The 16,741-nt window shown below is 50.7% G+C and overlaps 1 protein-coding gene across 1 annotated transcript; it reads left to right on the top strand.

The window, feature by feature from the left end:
* Positions 1–712: 712 nt before the first annotated feature.
* LOC104577234 (zinc metalloproteinase-disintegrin-like ohagin) lies at positions 713–16,444 on the top strand. Its single transcript, XM_088521493.1, has 23 exons — positions 713–770; positions 2,192–2,295; positions 2,889–2,965; positions 4,157–4,235; positions 5,506–5,582; positions 6,406–6,598; positions 6,963–7,025; positions 7,343–7,414; positions 7,818–7,987; positions 8,543–8,627; positions 9,176–9,306; positions 9,398–9,575; positions 10,023–10,112; positions 11,008–11,203; positions 11,934–12,036; positions 12,311–12,467; positions 12,683–12,763; positions 13,323–13,548; positions 13,682–13,769; positions 14,132–14,216; positions 14,416–14,481; positions 14,703–14,780; positions 16,259–16,444. Exons 1-23 carry the CDS (start codon positions 722–724, stop codon positions 16,442–16,444), a joined length of 2,634 nt encoding a protein of 877 aa, XP_088377619.1. The 5' UTR covers positions 713–721.
* Positions 16,445–16,741: the final 297 nt, after the last annotated feature.

The following is a 16,741-nucleotide window of genomic DNA, read 5'->3' as shown; positions in this document are numbered from 1 at the left end:
GTGAGAGGGCAGCGCGGCCGCGCGAGCGGCTCCGCCGTGGTGTCCCCAGCAGGGACATGGCCCTCGCGGTAACGCTCCAAGCTTCCACCTAGACACGCAGACCTCTGCTTAGCTGATCCTTGATTACTCACTCGCCCACATCCCCTTTCGTGGGACGTCTGTCACATGAACCTGGGCAAACATTACTAATGCGGACGGAGGGGGCAGAAAGGCGCGCCGATACCGTGTGATTCACAGGCTCACTCGCACCTTCCCGAGCGCCCTGCGTGGTCGCAAGGACCGCGGTGGCCGCTGCCACCTCGGGAAGAGGTCCCTGTCCTCGGCAGCGCCCGGTGCCGTCCGCCTGCTCCCAGCGAGCGCTCCCGCTGCGACACCGGCACGGTCGGGAAGGGCGGAACGCACCCGCCTCACCACCCTAAACACAGGGAGCACCTGGAGAACCCCCATCTCTCATCCTTCTCCCATGAGCAGCTTTGGAGAACTTATTCCCAAGGAATACTCAATACATCACCATCGGAGCAGCATTAACTCACCAGCAGGAACTTCCGCTTGCTGTAACACTCTGTGACTTGAGAATTGTGCAACACCTTCAGCAAACACTTCCTCATGTAGGAAGCAGAATAAAGCTCAACAACTCGCTGCCCTCGGCTGCACAGGGGCGGAGGGAGCGCGGCCGTGCCGGCGTCCCCAGCCAGGAGACCCTGCGGCGAGCGCGGCGGCGATGACCGCGCTGCTCGTCCCGCTCGTCTGGCTGTGCTTGCTGCCGCAAGGTAAGCCTGCTTTATCCCCCTTCTCTTCTCCAATGGCTGCTATAAGATTACTTTCTATAGCTTTTATGAATGTGTAATCATTAACCTGCAGATAATAGCAAAGAAGAGCAAATAAAAGTAATTGAAGAATTGCTGACGTTGAAGAGTTTATTTTCTTTTGCCAAAGCGATTATTTTTACTTCTCCAGTCAGAGAAATACTTACCTGTGTGGAAACTGGCCACAGATTGGCTAAAGATTGAGCACAAGTTGGTTTTGAGAGCCAATTGAGACTGTGCTTCCTCCGCAAGCGAGCGGAGAACGCATCCAATTGGGACAACTGACCGCAGCGATGCGGCGGCAATTAGAGGACAATTAAAGTTGAATGCTGCTAATGATACTACCTGAACTGAAACAGGCATTCACAGGTTGTGAGCAGAGAGGTCCATATGACCCACCTTAGCAAAAGGCACGTTTTCTTTCCACGTGCACTCCTCCTTTCAATTCATATCAATAGGGAAGAGATCTTTGCAGAGGGCGGAACGCAGAGGCATGCACAGGTTTTGTACACACAGTTACACATGCAGGCTGTAATCAAAGAGGCATTTCTGCGATTTCACTAGCTGCACGGAATGTCTGGATACACACACATTTCTATTGCTTACGGTGGTATATATAAACAAAACTTCATTATCAATGAAATCCTTGCTGTAATGGTACTTTTTCCTGGTTTAGGTTGCTTGGAAAATTACATGATTATTTGTTCCTCCTAAAAGCTGACTCAAGATAATGCCTCGAGCAAGGTAAAGGTAGTATATGGAGTTGATTGAAAAGCTGCCTCCAAGGAACGAGTAGCTACAGAACAAAACTAACCTGTTTTCCTGAAAATGCTGCTTGTATCACACTGCAGCAAAAGGTCAAGTTTAGTTCCGAAAGCCTTTCTAGAGGAGAACCCCAGGTTTATTATTCCACACTCAGTGAATTTGATAATTTGCCTATCTGGAGGCCATCTTACCTTGTACATTATCATGTGATGTTGCCAGGAGAACCATCGTTAATTCCCAGAACCATTAACTTAATTCAGGTCGTCTGCAGAACGCAAAGGCCGAGGTTGCACCTTGCACAGCTGGCTGAGCATGCTGGTCCAGGAAACCACAACTGCTGGGAAAAGAAATCCCAAGGGAATGGCATAGAGGATTCTGAGAGCTAGAAGCAGCCAGGTGTGTCACCTTAGGGGCACACTGGAGGATCACAAGCTTTATGATAGATCAGATATGGGGAGTGACACATGAGCACTCCCCAGAGCCAGTGCAGGGAACACAGGAGAATGGAGCAGTGCAGTAGATCAGCTAACACACAGGACTTAAAAATTAAGTCCTGACAGGCCCATTATTTTAAAAAGAGAATGTTGTGTTTGCATAAACGTACATTTGTTTCTCTGTAGGGAGCACAAGCAAGAAATTACCTGGAGTGGAGCAATACGAGGTAGTTTATCCACGGAAATTGCACACCATACATAAAAGAGATGCAGAAAGAAACAATACAAAGGTATTGCAAGAGATGATTCTTGTCTGTGGGGATGTGGAGGGAGAGGGGTAAGCTTCTCCGGAGCCAGAGCAGCTTTGGCTTCGAAGGAAAGGGGCTTTGGAGCCATGGAGAGGATGCATTGATGCCAGGCCTGGCAAAAACGGGTGCAGGTTGGGCAGGGAAGCACCCATAGGTGATTAGAGGATCTTCTGTGCTTGTACCTCTGCACAGATGTAATTTGATACTACTCAGATTGAGTAAACTATGGATATTTTAATTTGAAGCAAGTTAAACCAAATGCTTGAAGCCAAGCATGCTCTTACATACTTCAAGGCAGAGCTATTAAACTTTTTGAAGTTAGGTGCCCACTTGGCACTTTCCCGAGCGTGCTGGAGGCGGGTTTATGATTGCAGGAACGGATTTGCAAGCTCAGTTATTCCTCTCAGCAACAACTATGAAACAAAGTGAGCCCCTGCTTTTCCAGAAGTGCCAAACTGCTGCTGCTGGGTGGGAAGAGGAGGAGAGGAGCGTGGCTGGCAGCGGTGCATCAGCAAGCTCCTAGCAGGGCCGGGAGCTCCAGCAGTCCATGTTCTAACACTTCAATTCGTTTGCAGACAAAATACGACGACACGATGGTGTATGGAATCAAAGCCAGCGGGGAGGAAGTCATACTCCACCTTCGAAAAAATAAGTAGGTTCAGCTGCATTTTGTGAACTCTTATCCCTCCCTGTGTGGCTCTGCAGAGTCTCCAGGTACAGAAGTGCAGGACTCGGGCTCCTGAGACACAGAGGCAGCTGCTGAATCAACCTCCAGCTGCTGGGGCAGGGGAGGACGGGACGGGACGGGGAGCCTTGTGTCACTGCTTGCAGTGATTGACATGACTGTTGAGCTATGTGACACCGACCCAAAGGACTAGCCAGACCCGGTAACTCCGTCCTCCCGTGTGTTTCCCAACTGCCTAAACCCACTGGATGCTTCATGGCTGCATGCGATTTTACAAGCTTTCGACATCCACGTATTGTTTGTGGGTTATATTCATTTGTTCTCTGTTGGTAGAACCTACAGAGAAGAAAAACAAGAAAAACATCTAGGAAATAGGGGCTGTGTTGGCTCTGTAACTTCTCCAAAAGATGGAAAACAACAACAGAAATAGTTATCTTCAATAACAAGGCTTCTAACACTCCCTAACTCAGCACTACAGCTGTTGGGCTTCTTATAAAGTAATATATCCTGGCCATGCAGAGGGCAGAGAGAAGCAGTGGGCGTTGTTACACAACAGAGCACACAGAAACGTCCATTACCCTGCAGAGCAAACACGAAATAAAGCACAGGTGTGATTTGCTGCTTGCTGGCTTCATCATATTTGAAATGGTATCAAAGTCGTCTGTTTTAATAGGTGTGTTTCTAAAGGCTGGGTAAATACAACGAGGCTATAATCAGTTCACGTTAAATATATACTATAATTAAATGCTTGGCCCAGCTCAAATCTAACGTAAATATTTGAATTATTTTTTGCTAGATCCCACTCTTTAAAAGGAGTGGGGATTGTGAGAGTTCAGAATAATTGTCCAAACAGAAACAAATGGTGACTTGCATTGCTGCAGGATCACCCTGCACATGGAAGCAGATACTGTCACGTCTACCAGGAGATTCCAGCAATAAAATACAGAGACTTTAATTTTGTTCTCCTTTTAGAGACATGCTTTTTTTGCATAACTATTATGAACAGGCACAATTATCCACCCAGCAGCCTTGCTTCCCTAGTCTTTTGATATTAATAACCTAAATTCCCTGGACACTTTCTGTGCTACATAATTGCCTGTTTTCTAAATTACTCCAATTTAAGTGTTTTGAATAATAACTGTACTTTATTCTTTGCAGGCATCTATTAGCTAGAGACTACACTGAAACAGTTTACTCGGAGGATGGTCAACAAATAACAACCAGCCCCCAGATCAAGGTAACGACGACAAGGGTTTCTGTGCCCCCGCTTGGGTTTTCCAGGAGTCTGGACGGGAGCTGTGGCTGTGAAATAGCAGCACGCGCTGGGTCAGAGAGAGCCCAGAATGAGCCCACGGCGCCCCAGGGGCGGCCACGCTCCGCAGGGCACCCAGGTGGCTGCTCTGGACCGTGACAGACCAGTTACCCCGAGGGCACGCAGGGGAAATGGCAGCGAGGTTGTTTTTAATGCCCGTGGGTTTATCCTGCTGCTCTCCAGCAAAGCCCTCGCTGGAAGCGTTCTGTCCCTGCCCGGGCCACGTGCAATTTGGAATACAAAACCCAATAAACTTTGCCACGGAGTGATTAGCAGGAACAGGGGGATCCTGGGTGGAATGGGCACGTGTAGAGAACTTTGGGTTGCTTTCTGTACCACAGAGAAACTCTGATTGCTCCAATTACCCTCCCTGGAAGGATCCTGGGAAAAGCAAACAGCACCTATGTCCTGTTAAAAACAACCTCAGCCAGGCCTGGCTGGGCAGCTCGTTGGATAAGGAATTCCTTAATGAAGTGTTTGCAGGGAAGATCTCGTTAGTTGTCTCTCTTGCACCCTTAAGAGATAGGGGATAACTCGCTATTTTCTATCTCTAGTTATCTTCACTTTGTGAGGGCTTCTTTGCTGTGAGAAAGCTGGCACATTGTGATGGAAGATTAAATAAGTGGTAAAGGGAAACCCAAAATCCCTGTGAAAGAAAAGGTGCATTGCGTGCAGCTTTGAATGCCATTTTACAGGCCTCTATTAATAAATCTAAGGAAAACACTAACGGCAAAATTTTCCATAATACCTTAGTGACTTTGAGCTCTTTTGGAGCACAGAAATGCCCATTAGAACTTAGATTCCTAAATCAGAAATGCGTCATGGAAGTTTTTCCTCTAAGCCTATGTTTTAATATAATGTATATATTTTAATCTCATCAAAGTGAATGCATATAATTGTTGGGTTAAGGCTAAAGGGTGTTTCCCTGAAATTTTGCCACAGTAAAATAATTCTGTGTGCATCTGAGTTCAGCAGAGCGCATCAGTACATGCTTAATTTTGCATATTCTTACTTTCACACGTTTTTAGCAGTTAAGTTTGAGATCACCTTTAACGTGCTTAAAATACAGAATGTGAGGATGATACTGTTAAACTAGGGAAAGAAAAGGCAAATCAATCTGTGCTGCATAAAAGCTGGGTTTTTAAAGGCCCTTTCCACACCCTATTTTGACAACGTATTTTTTCTTTCTGAACAGGATCACTGTTACTATGAAGGTTATGTTCAAAATGATGCTGACTCACTAGCAAGTATCAGCGCGTGCAAAGGTTTAAGGTAAGACAGAGGTTTGGTTCTCAGAGGATAACAGCAGCAGACTGCACATATTGAGGGGAAATTTTCCAATTTACACCTTAAGCTGCATCTAATGCTGTGAAACAATATGGCATCAAAGGCTGAGCTGCCTCGGGGGACAGTAAGTACGTATAAATGGGTGTTGTCTTTCATTCATGATTACAAGGAAACTATTTTAGAAAGGAGAGGGAAAGAAAGGAGAAGTTTCATTTCTACTTCAGTTCCAGAGCATATAAACCAGAAGAACACCTAAACAAATAAATGTATACAAATGATTCCACAGTAAATCAGGCGATATAAGCCTAGTGCTTGGAGCTGCTTTCAGTGGGTGTTCAGGGATGGGGCTGACACTTCAGCAGGTCACCTTATTTTCAGTGCATTCACTGCACTGCGCTTTCAGTATTTCAGTTACAGCAGTTATCAAAACTTGCATTTGCTTTTAATATTTCAGCTTTTCACCTCAATTAAAAATGAAACCATATCTTTGATTCCGCACTGAAATTCACTTTTTAATCATCTCTGCCAAACACAAAAATCCTAAACGTGAATTTTGTTCCTAATCCTTTTTGACTGGCAGTCTCCCGCTCAGGGATTCACCTGATCAAGCAGAGCTTCCAATTGCTTCAGCACCTTTGATTTCTGTGCTCAAGTTATTGGATGCTCTGCCTGAATGCTGCCAAGCCAAACTGCGCTGCAGCAGCACGTCAATGACCCAGTGCTGGATGCTGTTAGATAAAGTGCTGCTATCCTGGTGCTGGCCTAGGGATTCAGAGATCCCAGTCTAACCTAAAGAAAAATTTCACAGCGGATATTTTGAGACCCACGGTCAGAAATACCTTATTGAACCCTTGGGAAGCTCAGATAGAGAAGAACACGCAGTCTATAAATACGAGAAACTTGAAGACAAGTCCATAAAAACGTGCGGGGTCATCAACGGTACCTGGGAACTGGAGGCCCACGACGCCACCGAGACCTTCAAGTCGAGCAACGATCCCGAGGTAAGGACAGCTCGGGAACGCGGCGGGAACCGCAGCGCAGCTGGCACGAGCGCCGCTCGGCCCGGGCACCTGCGGGAGAGCAGCAGGGTGAACAAAACGTGGTCCGAGATAACGGATGGAAACGGGCCAGTGCTCAGAGCTGAGCCCGGCACAGCCTCCGCCTGGGCAAGGCTCTCCCGCACACACATGGGAGAAGATTTCATTCTTTTTAGTAAATAACCTGCGTTGATCATTTCTAAAATGAGACAGTTGCATCCTAAATAGCTTAAAGAAATACCCTGGTAATTAACACAGCTTTGAAATTGAAAGGCTTGAGACTGAACAAGCCCTGAAAAACATTGAAAATACATCTTTTTTTTTTTAGATGAAAGCATATCTGAAAGCAAAAAAATACCTGGAAGTTTACATAGTTGCAGACAACACCATGGTGAGTATTTAAACAGGTATTTCTCTTTTGACCCTTTAGAGGCGACCTTTCCAAATCCTCATATCCTTGGGATCCTATTACAGTTATAGCACTAAGTTCACTTTCTCACAGCCTTGGATTAGAACTGTGATTTCCCAACAGCAAGTGATTTTGAAAATCCCACCTAGAGGTGACACAAACTCAGAATAGATGGCACATCACCATCCAGGGATGTTATGGTTCCTTTTCCGGATGGAAAAAAAAAAGTCTTTTGAGATTAAAACACTACTTGCCAGTTGTTTCGTAACCAAGGGGAAATTTCCTGTTTACTTTTTCAGTTTAAGAAGTATAACGAAGACGTTAAAGCTGTCAGAGAAAGGATATTTGGAATAGTCAACTTCATCAACACGGTAAGAGCAAACACAGCTAGGTGGAATTCAAACAGAAGCCTTCCTTCTCTTGCAAGATGCGTGCATTAATAAACATAGGAAAGAAGGTCAACTTCCCTGTCATCTGAGAAACAAACCTACCTGCTGGGAAAAGGATCATATTTCTTCAAAAATACTATTGCAGTTTTCAAAGTTTTTAAGCCATTTTTATAGCTGGCTTAAACTTGGTGAGAAAGAAGATACCATATTTTGGCTGGTCTGATTTTTTCCTTTTGCAAATGGGAAGTGAAAAAAAGCTTAAACACGGCTTGTAGTGGAGCACATTGCTAGTGACAAACATGGACTAATTAGCAGGATAAGTCTGTGTTTCTGAAGACTTCACAACATGCTGCCTTAGCACAGCAACACTGTTTCGCTCCTGCAGGTTTATAAGGCCATAAATATCCACGTGGCACTAATAGGCCTGGAGATCTGGACGGATAACGACAAGTGTGCCCTGAGCCCCGCGGCGGGGTCCACTCTGGACAGCTTCTCCAAGTGGCGCCGCTCGGATTTGCTGCAAAGGAAGAGGAATGACAACGCGCAGCTGGTCACGTGCGTGTCCTTCTGCCTCCTACCTGCGTGTCCAACCCCTGCAAAACGGGCAATGTGGGCGCTGGTTAAACCCCAGCCTCTCCCTTTCCCCCGTCACAAAACAGTTGAGTGCCCTGAAGGCTGCAGTGCTTTAGTCTTAGCATCAAAGGAGCCACGGCATGAACATTAATGCCTGCAAAACGCAGGCTGCCAAACTAAACCGGCGCTCAGTTCGCTGTTCTGGCTCAAGTGCAACGGCCCTGATTCATCCAGGCACTTTGCTGTGTTCAAGACACTTCATCAAGCAGTTCACACTGAAGCAGGTGCTTCGGTCTCATTAACTGCAGCAGAATACAAGTACACATTTAAAGCAGAATGTGCATTTAATTGCACATTGTTTTCTGATTTGCGGAGATCTTAAGTATATCCTTAAATATGATATTAAGCCAGGGATTGCAAACAAGAGAGGGAAACAATCCTGTTTAAAGCCTTCAGATTTGCTAAAGCTCACGGGGACTTCAGATGTGCCTCCTGATAAGCGATTGCTGCATTTTGTTCTGCCTTTCTTCCTTGCAGAGGGTTTGACTTCGAGGGCACCACAGTTGGACTAGCCTTTCTGAAATCCATATGCAGTGATGTATATTCTGCAGGTATTATTCAGGTCTGATTTGTTCTTATTCTGTTTTTTTTAACAGCTTTTCCTTGTCTTTTAACTCAATCGACAAAGAACATCTAGGAAAACTAGGAAGCGTGGGCTGTTTTGAGTTCTCTGTCTGGTTCATATCATTACTTTTGTTAGGCTGTGGAAGTTCAAGGTCAGAGATTTTATTTTAAACCAAATGCAGAAACACAAAGCCTGTGTTTCGCTGTTTAAATGTCAACATGGAACTGGGACCTTGGTGTTTGAAGCACCAGGCTCCTGGGCAGTCGTGGGATAGAGCAGGGGATCCTGTGCTCCCGCTCAGGTTTCTTGCTCCTGGGAAGGGTTCTCCATGCCCTTGGGGAGAAGGCAGGAACGCAGTCCTCTCCAGTGGATTTCAGTGCCTCTATTGCAACACAAACAACCCATTGAGCTGTTGATTACAAATAACTACTTGAAGTATAACTTCATTTGAAGTAAAATTGCCCTACTTAACCACCTGGTTTCTCTGATGTTCTCATTTGTTCTAAAATGCTCCTGGAAGTAACAGGCTGCTCTCCTGCCCGCAGGATCACAACAGAAACGAAATTGCGGTTGGAGCCACCATGGCCCACGAGATGGGCCACAACCTGGGCATGAGCCACGACACCAAGGCCTGCACGTGCAGCACCAAGGTCTGCATCATGACGGACACCGTCAGGTAGGCGTCCGCAGGGAAGGGCTTCGGTGCCCTTAACAGGAGGTTAACGAGGGGCTACTCCAACATAAATCCTCCTGCTTTCTCCCTATAGCTCTGTAATCCCCGAGAGGTTCAGCTCGTGCAGCCTCCAAGACTTTGAGAAATACATGTTGAACGACATGCCAAAATGCTTAACTAACGTCCCAGACGTAAGCAACATCGTGGCCCCCTCGATCTGCGGAAACAGCTTTGTGGAAAAGGGGGAAGAGTGCGACTGCGGGACTCCTGAGGTACCTATCCAGGTGAAACCTGGAATAAAGCACATGGCAGAGGGAAAACTCGGGTTGTGCAAGAGCTGGCTTTTCCTAGGACCTGGGGTAGCCAGCTTGAAGCTAGCTGAACAGATTTTATGGAACAGGTTTTGTGGTGACCAAATAGCTGTTCTGCAGCATGGTCAACTGCGTAATCCCTACGCAGAACCGTGGCAGGAGGGAGCAAGTCCCCTGCACCCCTCACACCAGGGCCAAACGCCTCGCGCTCTTCACGAGCTGGCGAGAAGGACCCAAAGGGTTGGAGGAGGAAACGTTTTTGGAAGTGAAAATGTTTTTGGAGGAGCAAGGGGCAGGTCCAGCCTGGCCTTCCCTCCTGACAGCCCCCACGGGCCGGGACATCGGGGCAGCAGGAGGGAGGGGGCCCAAAGGCGCCGCCGGGGCCGTGACCGCCGCGCTGTGCTGCAGGAATGCACCAACGCCTGCTGCGACGCCGAGAGCTGCACGCTCGCCGCGGGGGCCCGGTGCGCGCACGGGGACTGCTGCGAGAACTGCCAGGTGAGAGCCGGCCCTGCCGCGGGGACGCGGGGTGCAGCTCCGGGAGGAGCAGCCCTCGCTGCGGCCGGTATTCCCAGCCCTGCCGTGGGAATGTGGGATGCAGCTCCGGGAGGAGCAGCCCTCGCTGCGGCCGGTATTCCCAGCCCTGCCTTGGGAATGTGGGATGCAGCTCCGGGAGGAGCAGCCTCGCTGCGGCCGGTATTCCCAGCCCTGCCTTGGGAATGTGGGATGCAGCTCCGGGAGGAGCAGCCTCGCTGCGGCCGGTATTCCCAGCCCTGCCTTGGGAATGTGGGATGCAGCTCCGGGAGGAGCAGCCTCGCTGCGGCCGGTATTCCCAGCCCTGCCTTGGGAACATGGGATGCAGCTCCGGGAGGAGCAGCCTCGCTGCGGCCGGTATTCCCAGCCCTGCCTTGGGAACGTGGGATGCAGCTCCGGGAGGAGCAGCCTCGCTGCGGGCGGTATTCCCAGCCCTGCCTTGGGAACATGGGATGCAGCTCCGGGAGGAGCAGCCTCGCTGCGGCCGGTATTCCCAGCCCTGCCTCAGGAATGCTGGATGCAGCTCCAGGAGCAGCAGCCCTCGCTGTGGCCATTACCTGCTGCGTCGGGGCCAGCGCTGCGTGTCCCAGGCCACCTAACAGCACCCGCTCGCTCAGCCTCCCAGCATCCTGCCAACAACTTTCTCTCCATTTTCTCCTGGAGGAAATAAGCCCTGAGGCAAAGCCAGGCCACAACCTTATAAAGACACATAACCAACTCAACGTTAGACGAAGGCATGGCCATTAATACAATTTGTGGAGCAGGAGGGGGATTTGGCTCCCGCGTCTCAGCCCTCCCGGTCAGGGTGATTCCCAGGCCAGGAGGAGCGGGGCTCACGCGGTCCCTGTCACCCCTCCAGTACAAGAAGCCGGGAGCTGTTTGCCGGGCGGTCAAGCACGACTGCGACCTGGCCGAGATGTGCACGGGCGCCTCGGAGCAGTGCCCGGCCGACCGCTTCCGCGTCAACGGGCACCCCTGCGACTCCGGCAGGGGCTACTGCTACATGGGGAACTGTCCCACGCGGGAGAACCAGTGCAAAGCTGCCTTCGGGCCACGTGAGTACCCGCCGGCGCCGAGAAAACCGTCTAGGGCAGGGACAAGGGTTCACTTCATAGAATCATAGAATGCTTAGGGTTGGAAGGGACCTCTAGAGATCATCTAGTCCAACCCCCCTGCACACGCAGGGACACCTAAAGCACGTGGCACAGGACTGCATCCAAGCGGGTTTTGAAGATCTCCAGAGAAGGAGACTCTACAACCTCTCTGGGCAGCCTGTTCCAGTGCCACTTAGCGCAGCAGCTATCGCCAAAGAGCATTCCAGTACCAGGAACAGCAGGTCTAGCTAAGCTCTACTTTCTAGCATATGCTTAAGCACTATTTTTGTGTTTACGTTATACGTGCTTATAATTGCATGAGCTGAGGGCCACAACACACTACATATTTCTAGAGGAAAAGGAAGTGGCAGGTTAATTCCTCTTTCGTGCAATGGTGACAGCTTTAGAATGGTGCTGGGTGAAGGTAGAATCTCCCCAGGGTAGATTGAGGAGATATTCATACTTCAAGCTAACGTCCAGACTTCCCACTAATGGGACTATTGCTGCTATTGCATATTTCCCAGTTAAAATTTGCATTTGTTTTTAAGAGCATGGATTATAGAGAAAATATGAGGGACACCCACATGACAAGTGCTGCTTTATGCAAGAGAAACACTTCAAAAATCCAGCCTAGCCCCATCTTCTCTCCTAAGCTTTTGCTACCATTGCATCTCTCTTTCCTGTTCACCAGAGGCTACCGAAGGTGCAGCTTCCTGTTACCGGATGAACGAGAAAGGGGTATATTATGGATACTGCAGAAAAGAAAAGGGTAGTCACTCCCCATGCAAGAAAAAGTAAGTGCTGTGTACAGGAGGGGGTGCTTTCTCTCTCACCTTCGGTTTGACTCAAGCAAAGACAGTTTTGAAGACCAATCTAACTTCCAAATAGCATTCTTGCCCAGAGAAGGGAGCAAAGCAAACGATCCTGAAGAAGCAACTAGCGTGTGTGTTTATCTGTGCCGGGTGTCTTGGGAAGGTGACTGTGTGTGTGTGTGTGTGTGTGTGTGTGCAGCTCCAGCTGTTTCCTGGAGCAAGGCCACTGCTCCAGCGGCTCCGCTTCTCCTTGCAGAGACATCATGTGTGGGAAGCTGTTCTGTGCTGGGGGCAGGGAGATGCCTCTGTACGGCAGCCTGGTGACTTTTGAGTCGTGCAAAGCCAGCTTTCCACACCACGGAGAAGCAGATCCAGGGATGATCCTCCATGGAACCAAGTGCGGAGATGGAATGGTAAGTGGAGGAAAGCTTTTTTTTCCCCTGTGTCTTTCGGACAATACCCAGAGGTTGAATGAGAAATTGCACCAAATTTTTAAGGAGGGTTTGAGTGATTTGCTTACCTGTTTCTACGGCTGCTGGCGCTCTCCATGGCGTCACAGCGCAGTGAGGAAGCTCTGCGTGTTCCGAGCACCACGTGTCTCGGGTGACACGTGCCCTGTGTGTTCCAGGTGTGCAGCAACGGCGAATGCGTCTACGTGGAAGACGCCTTCAGATCCACCAACTGCTCTGCAAAGTGCTCCGGACACGCTGTAAGATACGGGCTTGTGATGTTACCCATCTTAAAAGAAAGTCGCCTACAGAGCTTTATCAATAGCAGTGTTTTTTTAAAACCCTTTAGGATAAGAATCTGCAAAAAAGCAGAGGCTTCCTATGCCTTTATGAACACAAATCTAACAAGTTATCAATATTTTTACTAGGGAAATTGCAGGACATTCTCTGGCCCTGCCACCGAGCTGCAGATCTCAGCCATTCTCTCCCAGGACTCCTTTGTTTCTTGAACATGATCGTGCTCATCTTATTTGAGCATTGAGAAACCCCACAGCCAGGGCCCATGTGTCTTGCTATGTGCCTTATGCTGCAGCTTCTGCTGCAGAAATGCCTGTGAAAGGCACAAGAGAGCAGACAAACAGGCCTGTCCTCTACTGCATAAAACAAGCACCGCTTTTACAGCTCCTGAATTTTAGTCCAAGGGAAACGAGCAGGGTTTTCCAGACGCAGCTCCAGGGAGCTCTTCCCAGGAGGCTGCGGCAGCGACACCCCCTTCCCTCCCGGCCCCGCGCTCGACGCGCTCCTGCTCTCCGTCCCCAGGTGTGCGACCACGAGCTGCAGTGCCAGTGCGAGGAGGGCTGGGCGCCGCCGGCCTGCGACAGCTCCACGGCCCTCACCAGTGAGTACGGCGGGGCCGGCTCCGCGGCGCCCAGCGGGCGCAGGGAAACGCTGCCCGCGCTGGCTCCGTCCGCGGGGCGGAAAGGCCCGGGCTTAGCTGGCCTAAAGCGGGCAGCAACGACGGGCTTCAAATCCCTCTGCGCTGGTGGTAAGACCAGAGCCATGAGCTTGGCCACCCATGGGGTAAATGAGAGCCCGGACACGCGGTGTGAGGCACCTTGGTGGGGAAGGGGCTGCCCGGCCGCCCTCGGGAATCGGCCGCTCACGCTCTCTCGCTCCAGGTTTCGCCATCGTCGCGGGGGTGCTGGTCGTCCTCGCCATCACGGCGGCTGCAGCGGTGCTACTGACCCGTTTCCGAGTATTCAAGAGGTAAAACGCTCTCCCTGTTGAGGAAAAAGAACTAAAATCAGGCGTCTTCTGGGCGGGTTTTAGGCTGGGGCTTTCAGAGGGGCAAGGGGAGGCTGGAAGGGCTCTGAACGGATGCTGGGACACCAAGGGCCCATTACGTCCACCAAGACATTTCAGAAAGCCCTGTACTCAGGAGAGGACTTGAGACTGGGAGGCAGCTCCGAAAACCAAACTTAGAGTAACCAAAAATATAAAGGAGGGGGAAGCAAAGGGGTGGCTACACAGGAGGCCCCGCGGAGCAGCACAGGCGCTCACGTCGGCAGGCTTTGACTTCATCCCGGGCAGGATGCACAGTTTTAAGTTATATGTTAACGTTTACGTAGATGCCAGAGCAGGAGGGGGCCTGGAGCTGCCAACCAGGTGTTTGGGACCCAGGAGCACCTCGCCACGGCGGTGCCCGCACGCACGGTAAGCGCGAGCCAGTGCCGGGGCCGCCACGGGACATGGGAAAGGGGCCAAAACACCAAAACGTGGCGAGACGAGCGCACCACGAGCACAGTGAGAGCCCAGGGCACAAACCGGGTCCCTGGGCGGCAGCGGCGGCACCAGCGCGAGGGCAGAGCCTGCCACGAGGCCGGCAGCAGCCACGACTGTTTTCTGCTTTCAGATGAACGACAAGAAGCTCCTGCTCCCCATCCCTGCAGCCCAGGAGGCCAAGGCGCCGCGCCAGAGCGTGAGTATTCCCGGAGATTCCTAACGGAGCAGGACCCCTCCTGCGGCCAGCAGCCGGGCGGGCCCCCAGGAGCTTTTAAGCCTGGATTTATTCTGCACCCAACGCATCCTAGCGCCTGTTCCGACGCTCTGTGCGGAGCAGCAGCCCGCTCGCTCCGGGGACGCGCAGCGCATGCACAGTGTCTGCTCACGGGTTCCCTGTCTTCTGTTCTGCCTTTGCAGCCTGCCATGAGGCCCAAGGGGCCCCCGCCTCCCGTCCCATCCACCAAACCAGCCTCTGCTCCCGCTGGAGAGAGCTTCGTAAGTACAGCCCGGCCCAGCGCTCGCGCTGCGCATCAGCAGCGGGTGCTCGTTCATACTTTCAGTTTCTGACCATATGCAAAGAAATCGCAGACTTTCCAACCACGCGCTGTCCAGGGCAGGAGCCATCCTTCTGGCCATGCAATCCTCAACCACACAAAGTCTTTTTAACCTGTGCTGCTTACTCAATATGGATCAATGAATACACTGGTCACAGCTCAGGGCTCCTCCAAAACAGCAGACCCACATCCCTTGTCTATTTATACTCTTGCACCTCTCTGGACACAGACAGATTAACATAATTCAGCCCTAGCTCTTTCCCTAGGAAAATGCTGTGGTAAATATGAGTTCATAGTAGCAGCAGCTGAGGTCTGAGGAAGATCTGCAGCTGCTTAGGCAGGAAAGTGTCCACCATTTAAATGCTATTTTCATTATAGGCACCAGAAAGAAAATCTGCTCCCTTCCCAGTTCCCAAAGGCAAACCTCCACCTCCTCCAAAGGTAACTCGAGTTAGAACGTGAACAGCAGTTCTGTGGGGGTGTCATTTGCTTGAAGGGCACCAGGCACAGTGATTTGCCCAATTCTTTCTTTTTTATTTAGGCTTTAAAACCTCCTGCTAATCCCCGAGTGTGAAGCATCTCAAACAGGGCTCATCAAGAAGCCAAAATTTTCAGGGACAGTTCATTTGTCCTGCGATTCCTCCATTTCTGGCAAAGGCAACTGAAATAGTCTTCCTGTTTTCTATTAGAAAAAGAACAAGTGACTGACAGCTGCTTTGAGCAAAAAAGTTTGTTTTTCAGACAGTGAGGAACTCTTTGGCTGTGACATGAAGCTGCTGCCCAAAGAGAAACCAAGCAAAACACCTTCTTGCACTGAGGTGTAGCCTGGGGGCGAGTTACGAAAGCTGTTTACGTACCCCGACCATGACACCGGCGCATCCGCACGGAGCAGCGGGACCAGCCCTGCTCGCACCCTGCAAAGCTGGTGCTGGGGTCCCGGGCCTTGGCCAGCCCCATCTCAGCAGCACCCAGACTTGTGTGTCGTGCACAAGCTGCAAGCTCCGTGGAAAGAAAAGCTCCTGCTCTTTGGAGGAAAGGTTGGCATCCTGGAGGCGACCCACCAGGCTGCAGAGGGAGGACGCTTTGATTCGGGAAAGATCCCTTTGGATCCTGTCTTCTCGTTAATCCCTGCATCGCCTGCTAAACAAGGCTGCTGTTCCGAGGAGGCAGCCCTGGAGATGAGCTCGCGAGCGGAGCAGTGGGAATGGGGCAGCTTGGGGCTCCCAAGGGCTCCCAGCTCCAGCTCGCCCATCAGAAAAGGGCTCCAGCGCCATCACTTCCCTTGGAGAGCAGCACTGACAAAAAGGACAGCCAACAACATCCTTAATCATTTATTTGCCCCTCAGCTCCAGAAATATCTTCACAGCTCTCCCTTCCAGGATACACAGCCCTCGGTGTTTCGTTTACCTGCCCTCGCAGCAGGAGCGTTACGCACTGGGCACGGGGCCGCTGTTATTGCGGGACGGGGCCTTGCCGGCGCGCTCGGCCTGCTGGCAGCGGCTGCGCCGCGCTCCCGGCCTCGGCATTAACGACCCTGGCACCGACACGCCTGTTACCGTTGGCACCGACGCTATTCATGTGGTTGGCATCAACGTTTTTAAGTAAAAGCACACGGAAGTATTTTTCAAGGAATAAACTTTACCAGGAAAAGAGAGAAATAAAATTGCCCTGGACACAAAGTACTCAAGATTTTATGGAGGTTCCAGTTTGAGCTGGATTTGGATCGAGCTTCCAGTTTTCCAAATCGATGACTCGGTGGCTCAGGAAGGCAGGTTTCCAGCCCTGGGGCAAAGCGGCCTCGTTCTGGAGCCATCGAAAGAGAACCTGAGGCCTCCGGTCACATCGGGAAGAGCGGCTTTAACCTGGGCTCGGTCCTGACCCGTGCCAGACAGGCCTTTAAAA

This window comes from Tinamus guttatus, unplaced genomic scaffold, assembly GCF_059628265.1.
Source record: "Tinamus guttatus ecotype Peru unplaced genomic scaffold, ASM5962826v1 Tinamus_guttatus_pri_ptg000123l, whole genome shotgun sequence".
Taxonomy (NCBI): domain Eukaryota; kingdom Metazoa; phylum Chordata; class Aves; order Tinamiformes; family Tinamidae; genus Tinamus; species Tinamus guttatus.
This window is presented reverse-complemented; position numbering and strand designations above follow the sequence as displayed.

Bases quoted from the DNA above. Each gene is read 5' to 3' on its own strand.
- LOC104577234 (XM_088521493.1), top strand. From the start codon at position 722: ATGACCGCGCTGCTCGTCCCGCTCGTCTGGCTGTGCTTGCTGCCGCAA. The intron at 10,113-11,007 runs GTGAGAGCCGGC...TCACCCCTCCAG, and splicing joins ACTGCTGCGAGAACTGCCAG to TACAAGAAGCCGGGAGCTGT. The intron at 14,781-16,258 runs GTAAGTACAGCC...CTGCCCTCGCAG, and splicing joins CTCCCGCTGGAGAGAGCTTC to CAGGAGCGTTACGCACTGGG.